General features: G+C 47.0%; 3 protein-coding genes across 7 annotated transcripts in view; 1 reads left to right on the forward strand and 2 right to left on the reverse strand.

The window, feature by feature from the left end:
• Window positions 1-36: 36 nt before the first annotated feature.
• DERPC (DERPC proline and glycine rich nuclear protein) lies at window positions 37-2058 on the reverse strand. The gene is made up of 2 exons (XM_032157768.2): window positions 1737-2058; window positions 37-156 (listed from the first exon to the last, which is right to left on the reverse strand). Exons 1-2 carry the CDS (start codon window positions 2056-2058, stop codon window positions 80-82), a joined length of 399 nt encoding a protein of 132 aa, XP_032013659.1. The 3' UTR covers window positions 37-79.
• CHTF8 (chromosome transmission fidelity factor 8) lies at window positions 2055-15051 on the reverse strand. 2 transcript variants are annotated; one of them, XM_058441151.1, is made up of 4 exons: window positions 14966-15051; window positions 3066-3123; window positions 2683-2800; window positions 2055-2279 (listed from the first exon to the last, which is right to left on the reverse strand). In XM_058441151.1, the coding sequence occupies exons 2-4, from the start codon at window positions 3086-3088 to the stop codon at window positions 2055-2057; spliced, it is 366 nt and encodes a 121-aa protein (XP_058297134.1). In that variant the 5' UTR covers window positions 3089-3123; window positions 14966-15051. The 2 variants fall into 2 exon arrangements, with proteins under 2 accessions (XP_058297134.1, XP_032013662.1); XM_032157771.2 differs by lacking the exon at window positions 14966-15051 and adding an exon at window positions 14571-14642.
• A 50-nt stretch (window positions 15052-15101) lies between these two features.
• UTP4 (UTP4 small subunit processome component) overlaps window positions 15102-22832 on the forward strand; it is a 37588-nt gene continuing 29857 nt past the window's right edge. Inside the window, exons 1-5 of one of the 4 annotated variants that reach the window (XM_032157755.2) lie at window positions 15102-15171; window positions 15977-16083; window positions 19140-19331; window positions 20264-20348; window positions 22244-22333. In XM_032157755.2, the coding sequence (XP_032013646.1) occupies window positions 19230-19331; window positions 20264-20348; window positions 22244-22333 (277 nt within the window). In that variant the 5' untranslated portion in view covers window positions 15102-15171; window positions 15977-16083; window positions 19140-19229. Of the gene's footprint in view, window positions 15172-15922; window positions 16084-19139; window positions 19332-20263; window positions 20349-22243; window positions 22334-22832 lie in introns of all 4 variants that reach the window. The other 3 variants (XM_032157757.2, XM_032157752.2, XM_032157753.2) reach the window with 3 other exon arrangements.

Raw genomic sequence — 22832 nt, forward strand, 5'->3', positions numbered from 1 at the left:
ATGGCAGTAGAAGATGACCAGGTCCAAGCTGCCCAGGTCAGAGCTATGGAAGCATGGTCCGTTCACCAACGCCACGTTTCTAGAGAGCAGTGAGCTGATTCTCCAATGGTGAGCAGGGGACTACATGTGAACTGGGACCTGCAGGCCAATGTATCCCTGAGGAAAAGTCCACAAGAACAATTCAAGAAACTAGTAAGAAACAATGGGCAGAAAGCTGTGGGACGAAAGCACAGCAGGCTTCTGGGAGGCTGGAGATCCTTTCTCTCAAGGGCAGGATTATTCCCACCTGCCACAGTTCACATGCCACAATAACATCTCACCTTCAGTCAAGAAAAACGCAAAGGAAAAAGATGGCTCATTTGAACTTGAGCCCGAGCTATGTTCTTCAGACTGTAGCTCCACAACTACCCTTTTACCTAAGACAGCCCCTGCCAAGAACCACAGTGCCTAGAAACCAAGGTGGTCCTGGAGGGAAAATGGTGTTTAAGGGGGTAACATTCCATTTGGGTACATTGCAGCCATTGGACCCCCTGGTCTGGGGAAAGCAGCTGGGTTTGTGCCAGGAAGACTCCCCACTCTAGGAAATGGGACGAAACTCTTGCCTGCAGGGCCATTCATCCTTGGAAAGGAAGCTGGGTTGAGACCCAGGGTCCCAGTTGGCCTTGCGAAAGGAGCTGGGTTGATACCCACAGGGCCAGCTGGAGAAGGGCCCAGATGCCCGGCAGCTGGCCTGGGGAAAGTAACTTGACCAGGGCCTAATGGGCCAGTAGACCTTGGGAAGGTAGTTGGACTTGGACCCTGCAGGCCAGCAGCCCTTGGGAAGTTAGCTGGGTTGGGGCCAAGTGGCCCAGAGACTCTTGGGAAAATGGTTGGATTTGAGCCCTGGAGGCCAGCGGACCTTTGGAAGGTAGCTGGGTTTGATGCCAATGTGCCAGAAGACTGAGAGAAGGCAGATGAACCCGCTCCCCTGGGAAAGGGATTGGCATTTACCCCCATGGGGCCACCTGGCCTTGGGAAATGAGCTGAATTAGGGCCTACGGGGCCAGGAGCCCTTGACATGGGAGACGGATTTGGCCCTGGAAGGCCAATTCCCCGAGAGCTAGGACCCGAGTTTGGGCCCATGGGGCCAGGTACTCTTGCCATGGAGGATGGGCTTGTGCCCATGTTTCCAGAAGCCTGTGAGAAAGAAGCTGAATTTGCTCCTAAAAGACCTGCTGCTCTTAGAATGGGGGCAAGATCGAGGCCTTGAGGTCCAGCCATTCTTAAGTTAAGACCAGATCCTGTGCCCAAGAGGCCACCTGCTCTGGCATCTAGATTAGGGCCTGGGCCCAGGCCACTTGGTCTTGGGTTGGGCCCAAGGCCTGGGCCTGGAAACACACCTGACCTGGGGGCAGGGTTTGTCCCTAAAAAGCCTGATCTCACATTGGGGTTTGGTCCTGGGCCCAAGCCAACTGGCCTAGGATTGGGAGGACCATTCCCAGAGGTTAACAGAACACCGGCTCTCAGGTTAGGTCCAGATCCAGGGCCCATGGGACCACCACCTCTGGGGTCAGGACCTGCTCCCAGGAGACCACCTGCCCTTGGGTTGGACATAGGACCTGGTCCTGGGAGACCCCCTAACCTGGGGTTAGACAGAGGCCCTGGGCCTGGCAGAGCCCCTGTCCTAGGGTTTAGGGTGGGGCCTGGGCCTGGGCCTGGCCCCAAGAGGCCACCAGGCCTTGGGAAAGAAACTGCACCTGTGCCAGTGGGATTCATCCCTCTTGGAAAAGAAGCCATACTTGGGTCACGAGCACCAGCCGGGAAAGGTGCTGGATTTGATGCCAATGAGCCTGAAGAAGCTGGAAAAGGAGATGGGTTCCTTGGAAATGGGGTCAGATTTCCACCAAGAGAACCGGCCGCCATAAGGAAGGGATCCGAGTTCACACCCAGTGGGTGGCCTGTGTTCAGAACAGGACCCCCCTGTGGTCCCAGGGAACCGTCGAGCCGTCCTCGAGGTGGCAGCGGAGCACGAGTCCAAGGAGTTGGCCGCTCTCTAGGGAAAATCCGAGGTTCTTTCATACTTTCTTGGGGACGTTGGTGATAATGGGCTTGGGGCGGGTTTTGAAAAGGATCTTGTCTTTGATGAGTGCTGTCACCAGGTACCGGGTGCCAGTCTCGCGGCCAAGCTCATCACAGTCCTGATCCCCAGGAGTGTGTTTGACAAGGACTGCAAAAGGTTTCTCCAGGTGGATGATTTTCCCATACAGGATATGATGCCCCACGATCAGCACAGGGATTCCCTTTGGCAGAACAAGAACGAGATTCCTGAGGTTCCGGGGCAAGGCCATAACACTCAGGCGCCTCCTAAAGCTGCTCTTGGCAGGCTATGCTGGCACCTCCAATCCCTGGTCTGGCTCTGCCATTGTTGAGCAGCCACACTGGACCACCCACCCATGTGCCCTTTTTACTTTCTAGCCCCACAAAAGAGAATTTCTACTTTCAGAAATGTGAGCTTTCCAGATTCCCCAAAATTAAATTTCCCTGCTACTGCAGAGGTAGGGGGAGAACAAGCAGAGAGCATCGCAGATTAGCTAGGCCTTGAATAACAAACCTGAGGCAGTCCTCACTCTGGGTCCTGGGAGCACCACCTTGGTGTAGCTTGCTTTCCTGAGGCATTAGGCAGGGAAAGAAAAGCCCCCTCACCTCAGTGGTGTAATGTAGGTCTCCCAGGAGGTTTCCAGCTAATCCAGTGCTGTAGCGAGCCTCGATCTCCCCCTGTAGCTCCATCAGCACCCATTCTGCCAGGCCTCCAGCCCTCGCACTGCAAGCAAAGGGCTGGCGGTTACAATATTTTTGAGGGGTGAAGGATGAATAGTGTCCTCACACCACCATTCGAGGCCCAAAGGACCTCTTTGTTGGATGTCAAGTTCTTGGGAAATTGGGCAGTGCTAGGCATGGAACTAGAGATCAGAATGCAAGGATTTGTGCAAGATGCACCTAAGGACCCTGATTCTTCCAGACACATGGCACACCTCTATAGTCCTCATCATTTCAAGCCAAATTTTAAAATCTCAAAATGTACTCACCTAGAAATAACTATTTGCACCATGAGCTTTCTGTCTTTAAAAAACAAGTGAAAACAAGCTGTAGAGAAAAAAGAAAGAGAGTTTAGGGTAATAATAACAACTAATAATGACAACTAATTCAACCTCCACCTCCCGGGTTCAATCGATTCTCCTGCCTCAGCCTCCCAAGTAGCTGGGAATATAGGCACCCACCACTATGGCCAGCTAATTTTTTGTATTTTTAGTAGAGATGGTTTTTTTTTTTTGAGACGGAGTCTCACTCTGTCACCCAGGCTGGAATGCAATGGCATGATCTTGGCTCACTGCAAGCTCCGCCTCCGGGGTTCACGCCATTCTCCTGCCTCAGCCTCCCGAGTAGCTGGGACTACAGGCGCCCACCACCACGCCTGGCTAATTTTTTTGGTATTTTTAGTAGAGATAGGGTTTCACCACGTTAGCCAGGATGGTCTCGATCTCCTGACCTTGTGATCTGCCCACCTCGGCCTCCCAAAGTGCTGGGATTACAAGCGTGAGCCACCATGCCTGGCCCTAGAGATGGGGTTTCACCATGTTGGCCAGGCTAGTCTTGAACTCCTGACCTCGTGATTCATCTGCCTCAGCCTCCCAAAGTGCTGGGATTACAGGTGTGAGCCACCATGCCTGACCAACAACTAATATTTATTACTTACTGTGTGCTAGGTACTTTTCTAAGTCCTTTAGACACATTTTATCTTGTTCCTCTAACAATGCCCTAAGTGGGAAGTGTTCTTCAACCAATATTGTACATATGAGATAGGGTTGCTTAAGATCACCAACGGTCAACTGTATGTGCGAAACTAATCAAGATCACATAGCTACTAAGGCAAAGATGATATGAACCGAAGACATACACTACAAAGACCATACTCTTGCTCACTATGCTAACGTGCCTTTCTTAAGGATATTTTTTTTTTTTTTTTTTCTTTTTCTTGAGACCAAGTCTCGCTTTGTCACCAGATATGGAGAGCAGTGGCGCCATCTCGGCTCACTGCAACCTCTGCTTCCCGGGTTCAAGCGATTCTCCTGCCTCAGCCTCCCGAGTAGCTGGGATTACAGGTGCATGTCACCACACCCAGCTAATTTTTTTTTTTTTTTGAGAGGGAGTCTCACTCCGTCACCCAGGCTGGAGTGCAGTGGCATGATCTCAGGTCACTGCAACCTCCGCCTTCCGGGTTCAAGCAATTCTTGTGCTTCAGCCTCCTGAGCAGCTGGGATTACAGGCATACAACCACCATGCCTGGCTAATTTTTGTATTTTTAGTGGAGACGGGGTTTCACCATGTTGGCCAGGCTGGCCTCGAACTCCTGACTTCAGGTTATCCACCCACTTTGGTCTCCCAAAGTACTGGGATTACAGGCGTGAACCACCGCACCTGGCTTAATTTTTGTATTTTTAGTAGAGATGGGGTTTCACCATGTCAGCCAGGCTGGTCTCAAACTCCTGGCCTCAGGTGATCCACCCACCTCAGCCTCCCAAAGTGCTGGGATTACAGGCATGAGCCACCACACCCGGCCTTGATCTCTTGACCTCATGATCCGCCCACCTTGGCCTCTCAAAGTGCTGGGATTATAGGCTTGAGCCACTGCGCCCGGCCTCTTTTTTCTTCTTTTGAGACAGGGTCTCACTCTGTTGCCCAAGATGGAGTGTAGCGGCAAGATCATAGCTCACTGAAGCCTTTACTTCCTGGGCTTAAGTGATCCTCCTACGTCAGCTTCTCTAAGTGTTGGGATTACAGGTGTGAGCCACTGTGCCCAGCCTAGGGTAGTCTATTTCCTACTCTGCATGTTTCTTTTTTTTTTTTTTTTTTTTTTTTTTTTGAGAGGTTTCTCTGTCCCAGGTGAGTGCAGTGGGTCTCGGTCCTCCACCTCTGCCTCAGCCTCCCGAGTAGCTGGGAATACAGGCGCCCGCCAACACGCCCGGCTAATTTTTTGTGTTTTTAGTAGAGACGGGGTTTCACCGTGTTAGCCAGGATGGTCTCGATCTCCTGACCTCGTGATCCGCCCGCCTCAGCCTCCCAAAGTGCTGGGATTACAGGCTTGAGCCACCGCGCCCAGCTCCGGCCGCATGTTTCTTAAAAAAGCCTATGGAGTTTCTTAAGATTTTACTTTTTTCTTTGCTAATGATGTAAGCTTCAAGTCTACCTCCTTGGTTATCAAAGTTCAAAGGGTCTCCCTTTAAAAATAAAGCCAAGGGGGCCAGGCGCGGTGTCTCAGGCCTGTGTTCCCAACACTTTGGGAGGCTGAGGCGGTTGGGTCACTTGATGTCAGGAGTTCGAGACCAGCCTGGCCAACACGGTGAAACCCAGTCTCTACTAAAAATACAAAAATTAGCCGGGTGTGGTGGCAGGCGCCCGTAATCCCAGCTATTCGGCAGGCTAAGGTAAGAGAATCGCTTGAACCCTGGGAGGCAAAGGTTACGGTGAGCCAAGATTGTTCCACTGCACTCCACCCTGGGCGACAGAGTGAGACTGTCTCAAAAAATCAATCAATCAATCAATAAATCCAAGGGAACTGAAAAAATCCTCCAACATCTTTAGTGAATGGTAAGCTAACTTCTGATGTGATTCTTATCAAAAGCTTTCACCTTTCACTTAGATATGAAAATATCTTAGACAATTAGATAACAGATTTTGGCCGGGAGCAGTAGCTCACGCCTGCAATTCAGCACTTTGGGAGACCAAAGTGGGTGGATCACCTGAAGTCAGGAGTTTGAGACCAGCCTGGCCAACATGATGAAACACCATCTGTACTAAAAAAACAAAAACAAAAAATTAGCCGGGTGCAGTGGTGCACGCCTGCAGTCCCAGCTACGTGGGAGGCTGAGGCATGAGACTCACTGGAACCTGGGAGATAAAGGTTGCAGTGAGCTGAGATCACACCACTGCACTCCAGTCTAGGCAACAGAGCAAGACTGTCTCAAAGGGGGAAAAAAAAGGATAATATGCTTTCATTTTACACAACAGCAGCACCACCTGGTGGCAAATTTGGAGTACTTTATACGAACTGGACATTTTTGCCTAAAGATAATTGGCTTCACTTTCTGTGATGGATAGATTCATGGGGTGCTGATAGGATCGGGGATAAAACTACAGCTTCTGGCTAAGTACTGTCAATGTATATATGGAGTTTAGTGGAAGGTTATTAGTTCAATGTTTACAGACTGTAGTATGGAAAGTTAATAGGTATTATAATTGCTTAGCAAACACCCGATTAAAATGTTAAACAGATTTTTTTTTTTTTTTTTGAGATGGAACCTCACTCTGTTGCCCAGGCTGGAGTGCAGTGGCACGATCTCGGCTCACCACAACCTCCACCTTCCAGCTTCAAGTGATTCGCCTGCCTCAGCCTCCTGAGTAGCTGGGATTACAGGCGCCCGCCACCACGCCAGGCTAATTTCTGTATTTTTAGTAGGGACGGGATTTTGCCACGTTGGCCAGGCTGGTCTCGAACTTCTGACCTGAGGTGATCCACCCACCTCAGCCTCCCAAAGTACTGAGATTACAGGACTGAGCCACCACGCCCAGCCGATTTCTTTAAGAGACAGGTCTTACTCTGTTGCCCAGGTTGGTTCCAAACTCCTGAGCTCCAGGGATCTTCCCACCTCAGCCTCCCAAAGTGGTGGGATTACAGGCGTGAGACACTGTGCAAGCTTGAGATTTCTTTATCGGTATGTTAATCTTCCTTTTGGATCTCCAACGTTATAGTATGACTCTACTCCTAGAGCACCAAACACTTTGGGAACATGAAATTGGTCAACTCACTAGACCTTTTTTGAGACGGAGTTTCGCTCCTGTTGCCCAGGCTGGAGCACAATGGCGTGATCTCGGCTCACCACAACCTTCACCTCCCGAGTTCAAGCAATTCTCATGCCTCAGCCTCCCGAGTAGCTGGGATTATAGGCATACGCCACCATGCCCGGCTAATTTTGTATTTTTAATAGAGACGGGGCTTCTCCATGTTGGTCAGGCTGGTCTCGAACTCCCAACCTCAGGTGATATGCCACCTTGCCCTCCAAAAGTACTGAGATTACAGGCTTGAGTCATTGCAGCCAGCCAACTCACTAACTTTTTAAATTCAAATATAAGTAGCAGCTAATATGTTTTGAATTTTTACTGTGCATATATATATATAGGTGGTTTCTCATTCAACCATTATAACAAGTCTATGATATGGGTATTTATTCCTATTTTGCAGATCAGACTACTGAGGCATACACAGATGAAGTCACTTGCTTGTATGTTGGACACACACAGCTGCTATGTGACAGAGTAGAAATCTGGGCCATCTGACTATCTACACTCATAATCACTACACAATTCTGCCTTCCCAAAGGAAAAAAAGTATTAATGAGAACGAAAAGGAATCAAGGCATCAGGCAGGCATCAAGTACATGCAAGAGCTGGTCAGAAGGGCAATATGGAATCAAGAGAGCATCCCTGAATTGAGTCAGACTTTCTGCAGCAGCACAGGTTGTGGGACCACTGGAAAAGGGATAATACCCAAGCTCAGAACCCAAACATTTCCAAAAGAGGCCCTACCACTACTTTCAACAGAACTAAAAGCACTTTAAAAATCCTTGTATAAGGTTTCTTGAAGAAGGATAACAATTTAAAATCAGAAGGCCTAAATTCAGCTCTCCTGCCTGTAAGTGTGGATCTCTTTACTGTGTAGTCAAGAAGTCACTCTGTGACTATGACACCTAGATTATGTCCTATTAAACTACTGCAAAGACCAAAGATAACATATGCTAAGGTGCTTTAAAGACCCCAAGTTCTATTGAGATGAACTAAGTTTTTTGAGACAGTGAGGTAAGAAAATTAGCATTCTGACCCATAATTTTGACAATTTAAGGAATGGTACATTTTAGCCACGAATCAAAAAAAGGCTCAATAATGCATAGAAGGGGCTCTTGCAAATATGCTTTTGATGATGATGTAGTATATTTTCCTGGATGGGTACAAATTGACAGTAAAATACAGGTGGTTTTAGAGAAGCAATAAGGTGTTCACATATGTACACGGTATATTCTAGGAAGATCAAGGCAGGGAAGGAGACAGAGCCTACTTCCTGACAACCAAAATCAATTGTTTTTTTTTTTTTTTTTTTTTTGAGACGGAGTCTCGCTCTGTCGCCCAGGCTGGAGTGCAGTGGCGCAGTCTCGGCTCACTGCAAGCTCCACCTCCCGGGTTCATGCCATTCTCCTGCCTCAGCCTCTCCGAGTAGCTGGGACTACAGGCGCCCGCCACCACGCCCGGCTAATTTTTTGTATTTTTAGTAGAGACGGGGTTTCACCGTGGTCTCGATCTCCTGACCTCGTGATCCGCCCGCCTCGGCCTCCCAAAGTGCTGGGATTACAAGCGTGAGCCACCGCGCCCGGCCCAAAATCAATTGTTAAGCACTGTGACCATGGGCTTGAGAAAAATGCCAAAATATTTTCAGTGCATTCTCCATTTCCTGGACAGTCTCCTGTTCTGAACAGGAATTCAGAACAATGGTGTGGAAAACACATTTGGTTGCTGGGATGGCACAGCTGTACTTGCATACCAATCCCCCATGCCTCAATAAGAATGCATACCTTTACACACTGATGCAGGAGGCTCTGCCTGTGTACATCTATGGCATTACCAGACATCTAGCAATGCTCCTGCAAATAGTTCTGTGGCCCACAGCCCTCAGCATCTTACCACCATACCCAGGCCGGTAAAAACTTGTCTTATCCTAGAACTATTGGGATGCTGCAGATGTATGTAGAAATGAAGTTCGAGCCCAGCTTCTGAGAGTTTAGTTCACAGGAACTTACAGACTGCTCTGGCTACAGTTAGGTAATTTATACGCACGTGGGTGTATTTACTACTAGTCAGGAATGTAGAGGAGGGCATCCTTTAATGAATTTTAAAATTCTACTTTAGCACCTTAAAATATCCTGTAACACCTGAATTCTGTTATTTCTTTTATTGCTCCTTGAGATTCTACTCCACACAACTGTTTGTAGGGCACAGTAGGTAGGGATCCCTGAGTACTCCCTTGAGGACACACCTGATGGAGGTGGCAGGGAGTATATATTTCATTCAGTGTAGAATTGATTAAAAAGTGTATGAGGCCGGGCGCGGTGGCTCATGCCTGTAATCCCAGCACTTTGGGAGGCCAAGGCGGGCGGATCACCTGAAGTCAGGAGTTTGAGGCCAACATAGAGAAACCCCATCTCTACCAAAAATACAAAAATTAGCCAGGCGTGGTGGCAGGTGCCTGTAATCCCAGCTACTTGGGAGGCTGAGACAGGAGAATTGCTTTTTTTTTTTGAGATGGAGTCTCGCTCTGTCGCCCAGGCTGGAGTGCAGTGGTGCAATCTCGGCTCACTGCAAGCTCCGCCTCCCGGGTTCACGCCATTCTCCTGCCTCAGCCTCTCCGAGTAGCTGGGACTACAGGCGCCCGCCACCGCGCCCGGCTAATTTTTTTTTTTGTATTTTTAGTAGAGACGGGGTTTCACCGTGGTCTCGATCTCCTGACCTCGTGATCCACCCGCCTCGGCCTCCCAAAGTGCTGGGATTACAAGCGTGAGCCACCGCGCCCGGCCAGGAGAATTGCTTGAACCTGGGAGGCGGAGGCTGCAGTGAGCCGAGATCGTGCCACCGCACTCCAGCCTGGGCAACAAAGAGCAAAACTCCGTCTCAAAAAAAAAAAAAAAAAAAAGCATATGAGAACATGCAACCCAATGTGCCCCCATCCCCCTGAGAGTAGACAGAGTGAGTAGAAACAAGAGGTGGGGAAGAAGTATAGTACAAATAAATCCCCATTAGAAATAACAAGCATAACAATGGAAATTATCTGTATAAAAATATGTCTATGTCTTCAGTCTCAATTCATTCCAGCAACGCTGAAAGACAACTAGAGCAATTTCTAGTTGTTTGTTCTAAGATGTGGCTTGTTTAGAAACTGCAGCTCTATCAAGAGCATCTGAAGGCACAATTTGATGAATACACTATACATGAAGTCAAGAAACTAAAAAGAGCTCTCCTGGCAACTTTTTTTTTTTTTTTTTTTTTAGACAGAGTCTCCCTCTGTTTCCCCCGGCTGACCTCGTGATCCCCCCTCCTCCCAACCTCTGCCTCCCAGGTTCAAGTGATTCTCCTGCCACAGCCTCCCAAGTACCTGGGACTACAGGTGCCCACCACCACACCCGGCTACTTTTTGTATTTTTAGTAGAGACAGGGTTTCACCATCTTGACCAGGCTGGTCTCAAACTCCTGACGTCAAGTGATCTGCCCACCTTGGCCTTCCAGTGTTGGGATTACAGGCGTAAGCCACTGTGCCCAGCCAACTTTCTCTTTTTTTTTTTTTTTTTTGAGACAGAGTCTCACTCTGTCACCCAGGCTGGAGTGCAGTGGCGCAATCTCGGCTCACTGCAACCTCCGCTGCCCAGGATCAAGGGATTCTCCTGCCTTAGCCTCCCGAGTAGCTGGAATTACAGGCACCTGCCACTGCGCCCTGCTAATTTTTGTATTTTTAGTAGAGATGGGGTTTCACCATATTAGTCAGGCTGGTCTTCAACTCCTGACCTCATGATCCACCCGCCTTGGCCTCCCAAAATGCTAGGATTACAGACATGAGCCACAGCGCCCGGCCAACTATCTCTTAAGAGCAGAGTTCAATCCCAGATCTGGCTAGGACTAACGTCTTTCGTTAGGAACAATAATTCCAGGTTGACAAGGTTAACTGCAGAGCCAGGGAGAGACTTCTGTGATGTAGCTTTTCAGAAAGATTTAAATTCATTATATTACAGTGTGGTATCAGACTCATAGGCCACAACTCATGTGTAGCCTTGGAGAGATAAGAAGGTATAAAGAAAACCAAACCTTTCCCTGCAATAAATTATGTATCTTGTCCCCAATCTCATGAGGAGGGAAAAGTTTTCTACCTGATCTTTATGGGCCTTCACACAGCTAAATGAACTAAACAATACATAAATTCTGTATTCCTAAGTTAGTCAAATGACTTTATCTCAGTAAAGGAAACTTTTTTCCCCTTAAAAAGGTACCAGCATTCAAAGAATCAATCCTGACCCACAATGGGAACCCTACCCAAAACCAAAAAGCTTTTGCTGTAATCAGACCACTCTAGGATATACCTTATTTAACCAGCATTTGGCTTCTCTCTCTCTTTTGAAATTAGTAACTATTATTATAAAAAACCCGCCAGGCACGGTGGCTCACATCTATAATCCCAGCACTTTGGGAGTCCGAGGCGGGCAGATCATGAGGTCGAAATCCGCCTGACCAACACGGTGAAACCCCGTTTCTACGAAAAATACAAAAATTAGCCAGGCGTGGTGGCGCTCACCTGTAATCCCAGCTACTCAGGAGGCTGAGGCAGGAGAATCGCTTGATGCTGGGAGGCGGTAGTTACAGTGAGCCGAGACTGCGCCACTGCACTGCAGCCTGGGCGACAGAGCGAGATTCCATCTCAAAAAACAAACAAAGTGAAACAAAAAAAACCTGGCAAATCAAAGCACCACCACGATTTCTTAAGAAAAGCCCAGGCAGAGGCCGGGTGTGGTGGCTCACGCCTGTAATCCCAGCACTTTGGGAGGCCGAGGTGGGCAGATCACGAGGTCAGGAGATCGAGACCATCCTGGCTAACACAGTGAAACCCCGTCTCCAGTAAAAATACAAAAAATTAGCCGGGCACGGTGGCAGGTGCCTGTAGTCCTAGCTACTCAGGAGGGTGAGGCAGGAGAATGGCGTGAACCCAGGAGGCAGAGGCTGCAGTGAGCCGAGATCACGCCACTGCACTCCAGCCTAGGTGACACAGCGAGACTCCGTCTCAAAAAAAAAAAAAACAAAAAACAAAAAACGGAAGAAAAGTAAAGTCCAGGCAGAACATTATTTTTATAATACAAAAGGCTTCATTTCTCACATAGCTAGCCTCAAACACTTATCTGTATCCTCTTATTTCACCCTAACACCCTATGATTTTAGCATGGTCTTCTCACTCCACAGGCCTAGAGGAGCTAAATGTTAACTGGTCACACAGCTACTTAAGTGGAGAGCTGGGATAGGAACCCTAAGCCCTCCACAATCTGGCCCCTCTTGCAGTTCTCCTCACACAGCCCCCTCTTGTAAAGCACCTCTGTATGAGAACTTCCCTTGCTTTACAAGTATTAGCCTCGTTCTCACAGCATCTCTTACAAAATGGCAAAGTAACCTATGGAAAGACCTTGTAACTTGCCACCTAAGTAACTATTATATCTGTGGGGTAGGCAGCTAAAAACAAAGCAGCAGCTTGCTTTTTATCATACCCAATTGACATGTTTCAGTTTTTGAAACTTTTAGAAAAATCTACTCAATGCCACCTCTAGGACGCAAAGCTTTACCCTCTGCTCCTGACTGTGAAAGTCAAGAGAATAGAGGACATTCTTTGTCAAGTATTCATTTTAATCTTCCACAGAATTTAATTTTTATCCTCTGGTTTCTGAATTGTTAAATATTAGATTGTTAAAAGATTACTGTCTTACAGAGAACAGAACAGCCTGAGCAATGATCCTCATAATCCTTCAAAATAAAATGTGGCAGAAGAAAGTGTGATATGTATCCAATTAAACCGAACATATGGCTTATAGCAAAAAAAGAGGCTTTAACTCAATGGTTTAACCTCAATACAAATAACTAAATTTTAATAAAGCTAAACAACGTTTTAGAAATTTTGTTTTTTTTTTTTAAGACAGGAAACCAAGGCTTTAAATTCTCAACCCTTAAACATTCTTTTCTAAACTGGGGTGAAATCACTTATTTTAGAGTATAAATATTCACAATTTTCTATTTTTTGCTAGACCAACAGTTGGCATTTATTGAGCTTTTCTTTTTGATCCTAGAGTGGATACTTTGTTTAGGAATATAGTGAAGCACTCACTTGTCATACAGACCTGGATTCTGTGATTTTTCCACCCACCCCGTATGTGACAGTGAGTAGTTTAACCTCACGTGTTTTCCTAACAATATACTGGGCATAAACACCTATTTCGAAAGGCTGTTGCAAGAACGAGTAATGAATGTAAAGCTTTTAGCACATTGTCTGACACATGGTAAGCCTTCAGGGTCAAGCTATCGATTTCCCAGAAAAAGGTGGCATTTTCTTAGTATTCATCCAACAGAATGTCTTAATACTACACTGTGTTAACATATTGTTTATAACGGACTAAAGCATTCTATGAAAGCAGCAGGTCATCAGAATAAAATCAAGTTTTCATAATAGTAGAAGAATTCAAACATGGCAGTTGTGGTTCACCAAACTGCTTCAGGGATTAAGTTCTGGAAGGTAATTTCTCTAAATATGATGACTGTGTCTCTATGTGCCTTTCTACCAAGTGAACAACTCAGAACGTTTTACATACAACTGAATACAGATTATTTTTATTTGTAGTGTTATCGTGGTTTTGTAACTGAAGGGGACAGGTCTATACTTTTGAAGGGGATCTTGTCTCTTGAAAGGCTTATGTTACTAAGTCTAAAATCCTGTTTCCAAATGAGAATCTTGCTCCCCTCCAAAACGGGGCTTATGGAGGGTTGGTGGAATTGAATGCTTCCAAACTTTACATTAGTGAAGAGTGTGTTCAAAAACGGGTGTGGATGCTATGCATACACGTGATACTTCCCATCACATTTTAGGATTCCCACGTTGGAGGGAATCAATTACTGGTATTTGTAGCAATGGGTGGAAAAGATGGCTTCAGTCGATCTGAGTTACTGCAGTTTTCTCCATCTTCTGCTACTCTGCAGTCCCATCTTAGCCTGTCCTCCTCTTAATGGTACGGCCCCCTGTACTCCCCCAAACCCTTTCCTTTCTAGCCCGGCGTAGAGTCTCCCTCTGTGCTCTTCCTCCCACCCACCCCCATCTTCTCCACCCACTCCCTCTCGGCCCCCTCCCACCCTTTCTGCTAGAGCTACAAACACTTCCTATTTCTAGTCCCACCCACTTTCTGGGACTTCTCAATCCGCTTCCCCCCTCTTCTCCACTCCCCTCCAAATTACAAGCTGTTTTAACCCCTTTTCCTGCCTCCCAAGGAAGCTATTATTTAAACCGCCTTTCTCCACACCACCCACCGGAGTGGTTTTCCAAACCGTTCACCCTCCTCCCAAAGATTACTCTTTAAACGTCCTTTCTCTACCACCCTCGTTCTCCAAATTGTTCCCGGTTCTCAAGTACTCCGCTCCTCCAGGACCCCACCCCCACCCCACTCGTCTCTCGGCTTCCCTCCCACAAAACAACCTGGAATGACTCTCCAACCACCCTTCCAATTACCTCTCCCAGAAGCCTCCCCCCTCCACAATTACAAATGTTCCCTGGAACAAAACCTCACGGTCCTAACCCCCCACCCCGAACTCCCATTTCTGCTATTCCCGCTACTTCCTAGGTTCCAGTTCTACTCCGCTCCCGCAAGCATAGCGGGCTGGGCTCCCTCCCAAGCCCGGGAAGAGCCCCTTCCCGCACGTACCTCGAGATTCCGGCCCGCGCCGCCCCCTTCTCCGTCCTCCGCCCGCGCTCGGCCACCCTTTCCGCCCTTCTCCCGCTCCGCCCCGCTCGCTCCCTTCCTTCCCTCCGCCTTCCGTCTCCACACCGCTCCCTTCCCCCACACTCCCGGCCCTCCCACCCCGGAGGCCCCTCCGGGCTCGTCCCCACCTCCGCGCCGCCCTCCCGCCACCCTCCCCCTTCCCGGCCACCCCTCCCCCGCCCGCGCTCCCCGCCCCTCGGCTCGCCATTCTTCTCTCCGAGCCGCGCGCCCCGCCCGGCCCCGGCTCCCTAGCTTCCCGCTCCCTCGCGCCCTCGCCCCCATCCCCGGCTCGGCCCTCGCTCCCCGCGGCCTCCCGTGCCCCCCGCCCGCGGCCTGACCTGCAATGGCGGCCGCCGAGCGCGGCGCCGCGCGGCCAACGGGCGACAACCGAACCTCCCGCCGCCGTCGCCGCCGCCGCGAGCACTGCCTGCGCACTTCCGACTATGCGCCAGGAGCACTTCCGGGGCAGAGCCTGAGAGCGCGCGCGCACGTGGGGCCGGGGCGGAGAGAGGCGAGCACCGGGAAGGCGAGCGTGGGGCAGCTGGTGAGTTGGGGAAGGGGCGTGGGAAGCGGCTGCGAGAGCTGGGTGTCTTACAAGGTGGGCCGGCCCAGGGTCGGCGTCCGGCTGAGCTCCTTGTCCCGAGGCTGGGTGGGGGCTACTCTGTAGACTCTGGGAGAGGGAAGGGGAGGCGAAGACCGCGCGCGCCTCAGACGCCCCGGCCCGACCGAACGCGCCTGCTCTGTCTGCGGGTTCCTAACCTTGAAGCTAGACGAGTGAGGGGCGAACAAGACCCGGCCTCTACTCTCGGCCAGTATATATGTTGGCGGGCGTCGGGGGGACGGGGTAGGGGTAAGTGACAGACGTCAGACCAGGCAGCCAGAGTAAGTCAAACCCTGTCATTTCTTCCTCAAGAGGAGCTCGGTTCTGCCTGCCCCATCAGCCTCACTGTCACTACCTCAGTTTAGGTCTGTTGTTTGCAAACTTAGCAATAGAGTTGAGGAGAGATGCTTGCTAAAATGCGGATTCCTAGGCGCGCCGAGATCGGAACACTGGAGCTATGGAGTAGGACCCTTTTTGATTTTTTGCTGAAGCCTGCTTATTTTTCAACCCATCCTGAGCTTTTGAAGATTGAGCAATTCTTGTGGGGGGCATTGTTAGCAGCCATTTGGAAATGAACTTCAGGGAGATGTTGTTGGAGACTTCCAGCCAGAACAGTGATATTAAGGAACTGAATACTATATGTGACATACTGCAGTTAACATATAACAATAATGACTCTCTTTTCGCCCCCTAGGAATGGGTGAATTTAAGGTCCATCGAGTACGTTTCTTTAATTATGTTCCATCAGGAATCCGCTGTGTGGCTTACAATAACCAGTCAAACAGATTGGCTGTTTCACGAACAGATGGCACTGTGGAAATTTATAACTTGTCAGCAAACTACTTTCAGGAGAAAGTAAGTCATTTGGGAGTCTGATATGGTGTTTTGATGTTAATTTCTTCTGAAGTTCAAGAAACTTGTATGTCTTTTATAATCAAACTGATTGAGTGACTTCCTAGCCCCTCTGAAGTTACTTAGAACTACCAGACTTCTGAGATCTCCTGTCTAACTGATGAGAGAAGCTCAGTTTCAATCTGTGTAATGTTGATTAGAAGGGTCCTACCTAGAAATGTGTCATCTCACTGCCTGTCATTGGAAACTGAGGTTTGCTGGATCTTTTGGCCACAGGAAGGGAAATTGTTGGCCTATCAGTCTCAACACCGTTGCAGCTTTGGTAAGCAAAATTTCCTGCAGGGAGTATCAGTACTGTTTCATTGTCAATTCAGAAAAAATGATAACACATTTTAATATCAAACTTTTTGGTGATGTGATGGCAGGAAGATGGATTCCAAAGTTCATCTGTCTGAGAGAATGTAGACCTACATGTCTACGTTTGGGAGTAAAGGAGATTTAAAATTAGGTAAAATGTCCTTTGGGTGTATGCGGAGGTCTATTAGTCCTTTTTCTTCTCCCCTCCAAGGGCACTGACTAGTGATTTTCTTCGGGTGCAACATCTTAGTTCATGTTGAATGACTGTTATATACTGGGTGCTGTGATATAAATGAATAGATGGGCAAATGAGTGAATTCAGTGCCCAGCAGCCTGGTACTTGGAATTTAGGCATTCTGTAAATGTTTCTTGGTGAATGAGTGGCGAATACTGGGCACTAAGACAAATGTCAGAGGCCCTACCTTTACAGAGCTCAAAGACCAGTGGGAGAAAGATAAGTGTACAGTTTCCAACCTGTAAAATAAATACGATAAACCGAAACACAGGCATAGAACCTTCATGGAGAATTGCCTTCCCTGAGAGGTGGGTTTAGGAAATGTGGAAAGGAATGATTTACTGAGCTCACCCCTGAAGAACTAATGAGAAGGTAAAAACTACAGGACCACCACAAATGGGTTACATTCTGTGGTATGAAGAACATGCACTGACGTGTGCTTATTGCATCCTGTGATTTTCTTTCTTTTTCTTTTTCTTTTTTTTTTTTGGAGACGGAGTCTTGCTCTGTCACCCAGGCTGGAGTGCAGTGGCGTGATCTTGGCTCACTGCAACCTCTGCCTCCCACTCCTGCCTCAGCCTCCCAAGTCGCTGGGATTACAGGTGTGCACCACCATGCCTGGCTAATTTTTTTATTTTTATAGAGACGAGGTTTCACCATGTTGGCCAGCCTGGTCTCGAACTCCTGACCTCAAGTGATCTGCCCACCTCAGCCTCCCAAAGTGCTGGGATTACAGGTGTGAGCCCCCATACCAGACTGATTATCTTTTTCTTCGTCTTGTACTTCTTCTTTTTTTTTTTTTTTTAACGGTCATGGCTATATTGTGATTTTTCTGTTTGTCATTTATAACAGTTATAACTATATAATTTGTGTGTTTGTTTAATGTCTTTCTTCCATGCTGAACTTCCAATTTTATGAGAATAGGAACCATGTCAGTGATACTCACATCTGCATTCCCACCATTTATCAAGCGCCTCATACAAAGCCACTGCTTAGTTAATGTTTGTTGAATGGATAAGTCAACCATTCTTTGCCTAGTGTTCCTTATTTTCTTTTCTCCTTCATCTGTTTTCTTTATTCTTCAACAATTAATTAACTCAGGCTAGTTTCCTGCTTCCCTATATTCCCTTTCCTGCTAGATACGATTGCTTAGCTCTGTCAGTGACTCTCGGAGCAAGAAAAAATTAGTATGTTAAAGGGAAAAGAGGCAGGGCAGAGTGGCTCACACCTGTAACCCCAGCACTTTGGGAAGCCAGGGCAGGTGGATCACTTGAGCCCAGGAGTGTAAGACCACCCTGGGCAACATAGTGAGACCTCATCTCTAAAAAAATAAATAAATAAATTAGGTAGGTTGGTGTTGTATGCCCATAGTTCCAGCTACTTGGAGGGTTGAGGCGGAAGGATCGCTTGAGCTCAGGAGGTTGAGGCTACATTGAGCCGAGGTCGTGCCACTGCACTCCAGTCTGGGTAACAAAATGAGACCCTGTCTCAAAAAAATAAATGTGGGCCTAATATGGTGGCTCACTCATGGCTGTAATCCCAGCACTTTGGGAGGCCGAGGTGGGCAGATCACCTGAGGTCAGGAATTCGAGACCAGCCTGGCCAGCATGGAGAAACTTCGTCTTTACTAAAAATACAAAAAAAAAAAAAAAATAGCAGGACATGGTGGCACATGCCTGTAATCCCAGCTACTCAGGATGCTAAGGCAGGAGAATCGCTTGAACCTGGGAGTCGGAGGTTGCAGTGAGCTGAGATTGTGCCATTGCACTGCAGCCTGGGCAATAAGAGCGAAACTCCGTCTCCAAAAAACAAAAAAGTGAAAGAATATGAGCATATGAGCTAGGAGTAAGGAGACCTTCATTCACCTCATGCAATTGACTTTGGCACTTTTGGCAACCCACTTAACCTATATCTATCTTGGCCTTTTCAAGTTGAAATAGGAAAAATGATACCTACTTAGTTCCTTTTTTGTCAAGCAGGTCTAAGAATATAATGCCTTGATAGATACGGAAACTTTGGGGTTGGGTGCAGTGGCTCACGCCTATAATCCTAGGACTTTGGGAGGCGAAGGCTTACTGCAGCCTCTGTCTCCCAGGCTCAAACAATCCTCCCCCATCAGCCTCTGTAGTAGCTGGGACTGTAAGTGTGTGCCACCACATCCGGCTACTTTTTATATTTTTTTAGAGACAATGTCTTGCTCTGTCGTCCAGGCTGGAGTGCAGTTCACACCTTTTCTGCTGAAAATGTTTTGCTGAACTAGTCCTAGTAAAAGAAACAAATTTAACTGTATAAAAGTAATTAGAATTTGAGCTGAAAAAATGAAAATGTCATTAGGCATGATCTGATAGCACAAAACCCCACACTAGTTATTTATGGGGAAGTTGTTTTTACCATGTTGCCTGTGACCACTCAGTACCGGTACCTGATGAATTTGTGGGAATGTTGAAAAGTTGTGGTGTTTCTGCAGTTTTTCCCAGGTCATGAGTCTCGGGCTACAGAAGCTCTGTGCTGGGCAGAAGGACAGCGACTCTTTAGTGCTGGGCTCAATGGCGAGATTATGGAGTATGATTTACAGGCGTTAAACATCAAGTATGCTATGGATGCCTTTGGAGGACCTATTTGGAGCATGGCTGCCAGCCCCAGTGGCTCTCAACTTCTGGTTAGTAAGCAACTATTGGTAATTCAAACCAAAATTTCTCTTGTGCCTGCTCAAACTTTCTTCCCTGTGCTCATAGGAGAGTAATGATCTATTATGGCATGTGGCAACCCCAACTACAAGATTGGAATTGATACTGAAGATTTTAAAAATCCCCAGCATTCTTTTTGCTGCTAGTCTGGACCTTGTTGATTCATTTATGAAATGAGATGATTACATCAGTTCAACATTTCCCAAACTGTGTTCTGTGGAATTTGGAGATGTAGAGGTTTTTTTGTTTTGGTATGTTTTGTGTTTTATGGTAAATTTCATTTCAGAAATACAGCATATTTAATCCTGCTGTAAATTCACAATGCACATCGGTACATGAAGAGTTCTGAGAGTCCCTTCAGCAAGTTAACCTGTGCACCTGTGTTTCAGCACAGTGTTTCTCAAAAATTTGACCACCCACTGAGACCCTTTCCATAATTACCATTAGAATGGGTGCTTCCAGAGCTTTAATTCTCTGTGATGAGGCTGATTCTTTTTGATCTGCACTAATTTGCACAGTATCTTAAGGTGTTTCCATTTAGGTTATAATGTTAGTAGGTCTTTTATTTAGGCCAAGGGTCTCTAGCAGAAGTATTCTATGAAATCCTATTTCTAATCCATGTCATATGCAGGAATGGGGCCACTAATTAGAACTCTTAATATCAGTCTGTTTTCTGTCTAGGATATGAAGGCTACTGAGAATACACTATTAGTTTCTTGATAACTAGTACATTGTTTCTCTCACAAATGATTTTTCTTTTTCAGGACAACTGATAGCTTTAAGGAGGAAGAGAGAATAGACAGTGTGCGTGTGGTGTGTGTGTGTGTGTGCACGCGCGTGTGTGTTTAGTCCTATAAAATGTTTACTATTGATCTTTTCTGTTTACTACCTCTTTCTCAAATAGGTTGGCTGTGAAGATGGATCTGTGAAACTATTTCAAATTACCCCAGACAAAATCCAGTTTGAAAGAAATTTTGATCGGCAGAAAAGTAAGGGTCATTTTTTGTGGGGCGGTAAATAGCCTTAAGAAGTTAAGTTTCTGTGCCACTGGGGATGGGATATTTTCCCATGAATCCAGGTAATATTTTATCTCTACTGGGTACAAGGAGGGTATGTGCTAGAAGCCATCCCCAGCCCAGGCTTTACCCATTGTATAGCATAGTTGTGACTGCTTGGTTAAGTAATAATATAGAAAACCAGAAATCTAAAATTGGAAAGCTAGTGTTTCTGTGGAAGTCAATTTGTTAGTTATCACTTTTATGATGTTTTAACAAGCATACGTGAAGTCTTGAACTACAATTTTGTCATTAGGAACTGTGGTTCTTTTTTTTTTTTTTTTTCTAGAGGCAGAGTGTCACTCTGTCACCCATGCTGGCAGTGGCAGTGGCATGATCTCGGCTCACTGTAATCTCCGCCTCCCGGCTTCAGGTGATTCTGGTGCCTCAGCCTCCCAAGTGACTGGGATTCCAGGCATGTGCCATCATGCCCTGCTAATTTTTGTATTTTTAGTAGAGACAGGATTTCACCATGTTGGCCAGGCTGGTCTCGAACTCTTGGTCTCACTCAAGTGATCCACCTGCCTTGGCCTCAAGTGCTGGGATTACAGGCCTGAGCCACTTGGCCTGGCCAAGGAACTGTGGTTCTTAATGCTTCTGGTGCATCAAGTTGAATGAGGGAGTTTATAAACAATTGCCCATCCTTGGGCTCCACCTGGGCTGAATTGGCATTGACCCTTTAGAACAGTGGTTGGCAGACTGTTTCCATAAAGGACCAGATAGTAAACATTTTAGGCTTTGCCAAACCTACATTGTCTGCCAGCCCTATCAGTGTAGTGCAAAAGCAGCCATAGACGATACTGAAACTAATGGGCATGGCTGTGCTCCAGTAAAAACTTTATTTACAAAAACAAGCAATGGGCCTGATTTGGCCTGTGGGCCACAGTTTGGTGACCCATCTTCTAGAATAGCAACTGTCCTCTGTGTCCATTAGTAATACCCTCTGCTGATCAGATTCTTGCTTCGTTTTTAATATATCTTGGGTGCTCTTTTTTTTCCTGAGATGGAGTCTTGCTTTGTCACCCAGGCTGGAGTGCTGTGATGTGATCTTGGCTCAATGTAACCTCTGCCTCCTGGGTTCAAGCAATTCTTCTGCCTCAGCCTCCCTAGTAGCTGGGACTACAGGTGCGTGTCACCACGCCCAGCTAGTTTTTGTGTTTTTAGTAGAGACGGGGTTTCACCATGTTGGCCAGGCTAGTCTTGAACTCCTGACCTTGTGATCCACCCACCTCGGCCTCCCAAAGCACTGGGATTACAGACATGAGCAACCGCGCCCGGCCTGGGTGTTCTTTTTCAATTACAAAGGTAATACAATGCTTTTTAAAAATCTCATACATTTTGCCAAGTATGAAATAGAAAATAGTTGTCTCAGGTGGGCACGATGGCTTACACCTGTAATCCCAGCACTTTGGGAGGCCGAGGGGGGTGGATCACTTGAGGTCAGGAGTTTGAAACCAGCGTGGCCAACATGGTGAAACCCCATCTCCATTAAAATACAAAAATCAGCTGGGCATGGTGGCAAGTGCCTGTAATCTCAGCTACTAGGGAGGCTGAGGCAGGAGAATCACTTGAACCTGGGAGGCGGAGGTTGCAGTGAGCCGAGATTGCACTACTGCACTCCAGCCTGGGTGACGGAGCAAGACTCCGTCTCAAAAAATAAAAATAAAAATAAAAATAAATGAATACATAAAACGATGCTTCAGGAAGTAGTATAGATGAGAGAGCTAAGATTGTAGAACACTCTAGAGATAGTTGTGGGAAGAGAGCTCAGTTACTCTTTGTATATTTAGGTGTATGTCACTTTCTTTTTTTGTTGTACAACTCCCAAGGTCGCATCCTGAGTCTCAGCTGGCATCCCTCTGGTACCCACATTGCAGCTGGTTCCATAGACTACATTAGTGTGTTTGATGTCAAATCAGGTGATTGTTTTTCTCAGTTCATTTGGGGTGTGGGTCTTGTTTGTCAGATTCACATTTCTGGGTTTTCAAAAGCTTGAGCCTTTGTCATGGTTTCATGACCTTTGTGGCCTAACATGTCATTAATCTTCTGAGATGTCCACAATGAATTTTACTCCTTTCTTGGATTACTACCACTGCTTTTAGGGGAATCTTGGATCTTCAGTAAAATATAGTGTTTTTCATTCATCATAGTAAGAATTCACAATAAAATACTCTGAACTAGTACGTTCGTGTACTATAAACGGTAGAATTACCTATTTATAGATCCCAGTCCTTGGTAAAAATGGGCTTCTGTCATTGAGGAACATAAGATTTTCATAGCATAATTGGTGAAACATGAGATCAGAAAAGCAGAGAACCATGATATTTTCTGTTCTTGGCCTGGAAAATTGGCTTCATAGAATCCTTCATTGATGGGGTTGATCTCAACTTGTTAGGTGGACATGTCTGTACTTCCGTC

This window comes from Hylobates moloch, unplaced genomic scaffold, assembly GCF_009828535.3.
Source record: "Hylobates moloch isolate HMO894 unplaced genomic scaffold, HMol_V3 SCAFFOLD_6, whole genome shotgun sequence".
Lineage (NCBI taxonomy): Eukaryota > Metazoa > Chordata > Mammalia > Primates > Hylobatidae > Hylobates > Hylobates moloch.

What these genes read in the sequence shown, in the direction of transcription:
- CHTF8 (XM_058441151.1), bottom strand. Translation starts at nt 3,088, where the DNA reads ATGGTGCAAATAGTTATTTCTAG. An exon ending in GTGCAAATAGTTATTTCTAG is followed by an intron (nt 2,801 to 3,065) that starts GTGAGTACATTT and finishes CTTTGCTTGCAG; the next exon opens with TGCGAGGGCTGGAGGCCTGG. An exon ending in ACCTACATTACACCACTGAG is followed by an intron (nt 2,280 to 2,682) that starts GTGAGGGGGCTT and finishes GTTCTGCCAAAG; the next exon opens with GGAATCCCTGTGCTGATCGT.
- DERPC (XM_032157768.2), bottom strand. Translation starts at nt 2,058, where the DNA reads ATGAAAGAACCTCGGATTTTCCCTAGAGAGCGGCCAACTCCTTGGACT. An exon ending in GATGAATCCCACTGGCACAG is followed by an intron (nt 157 to 1,736) that starts GTGCAGTTTCTT and finishes ACTTTTCCTCAG; the next exon opens with GGATACATTGGCCTGCAGGT.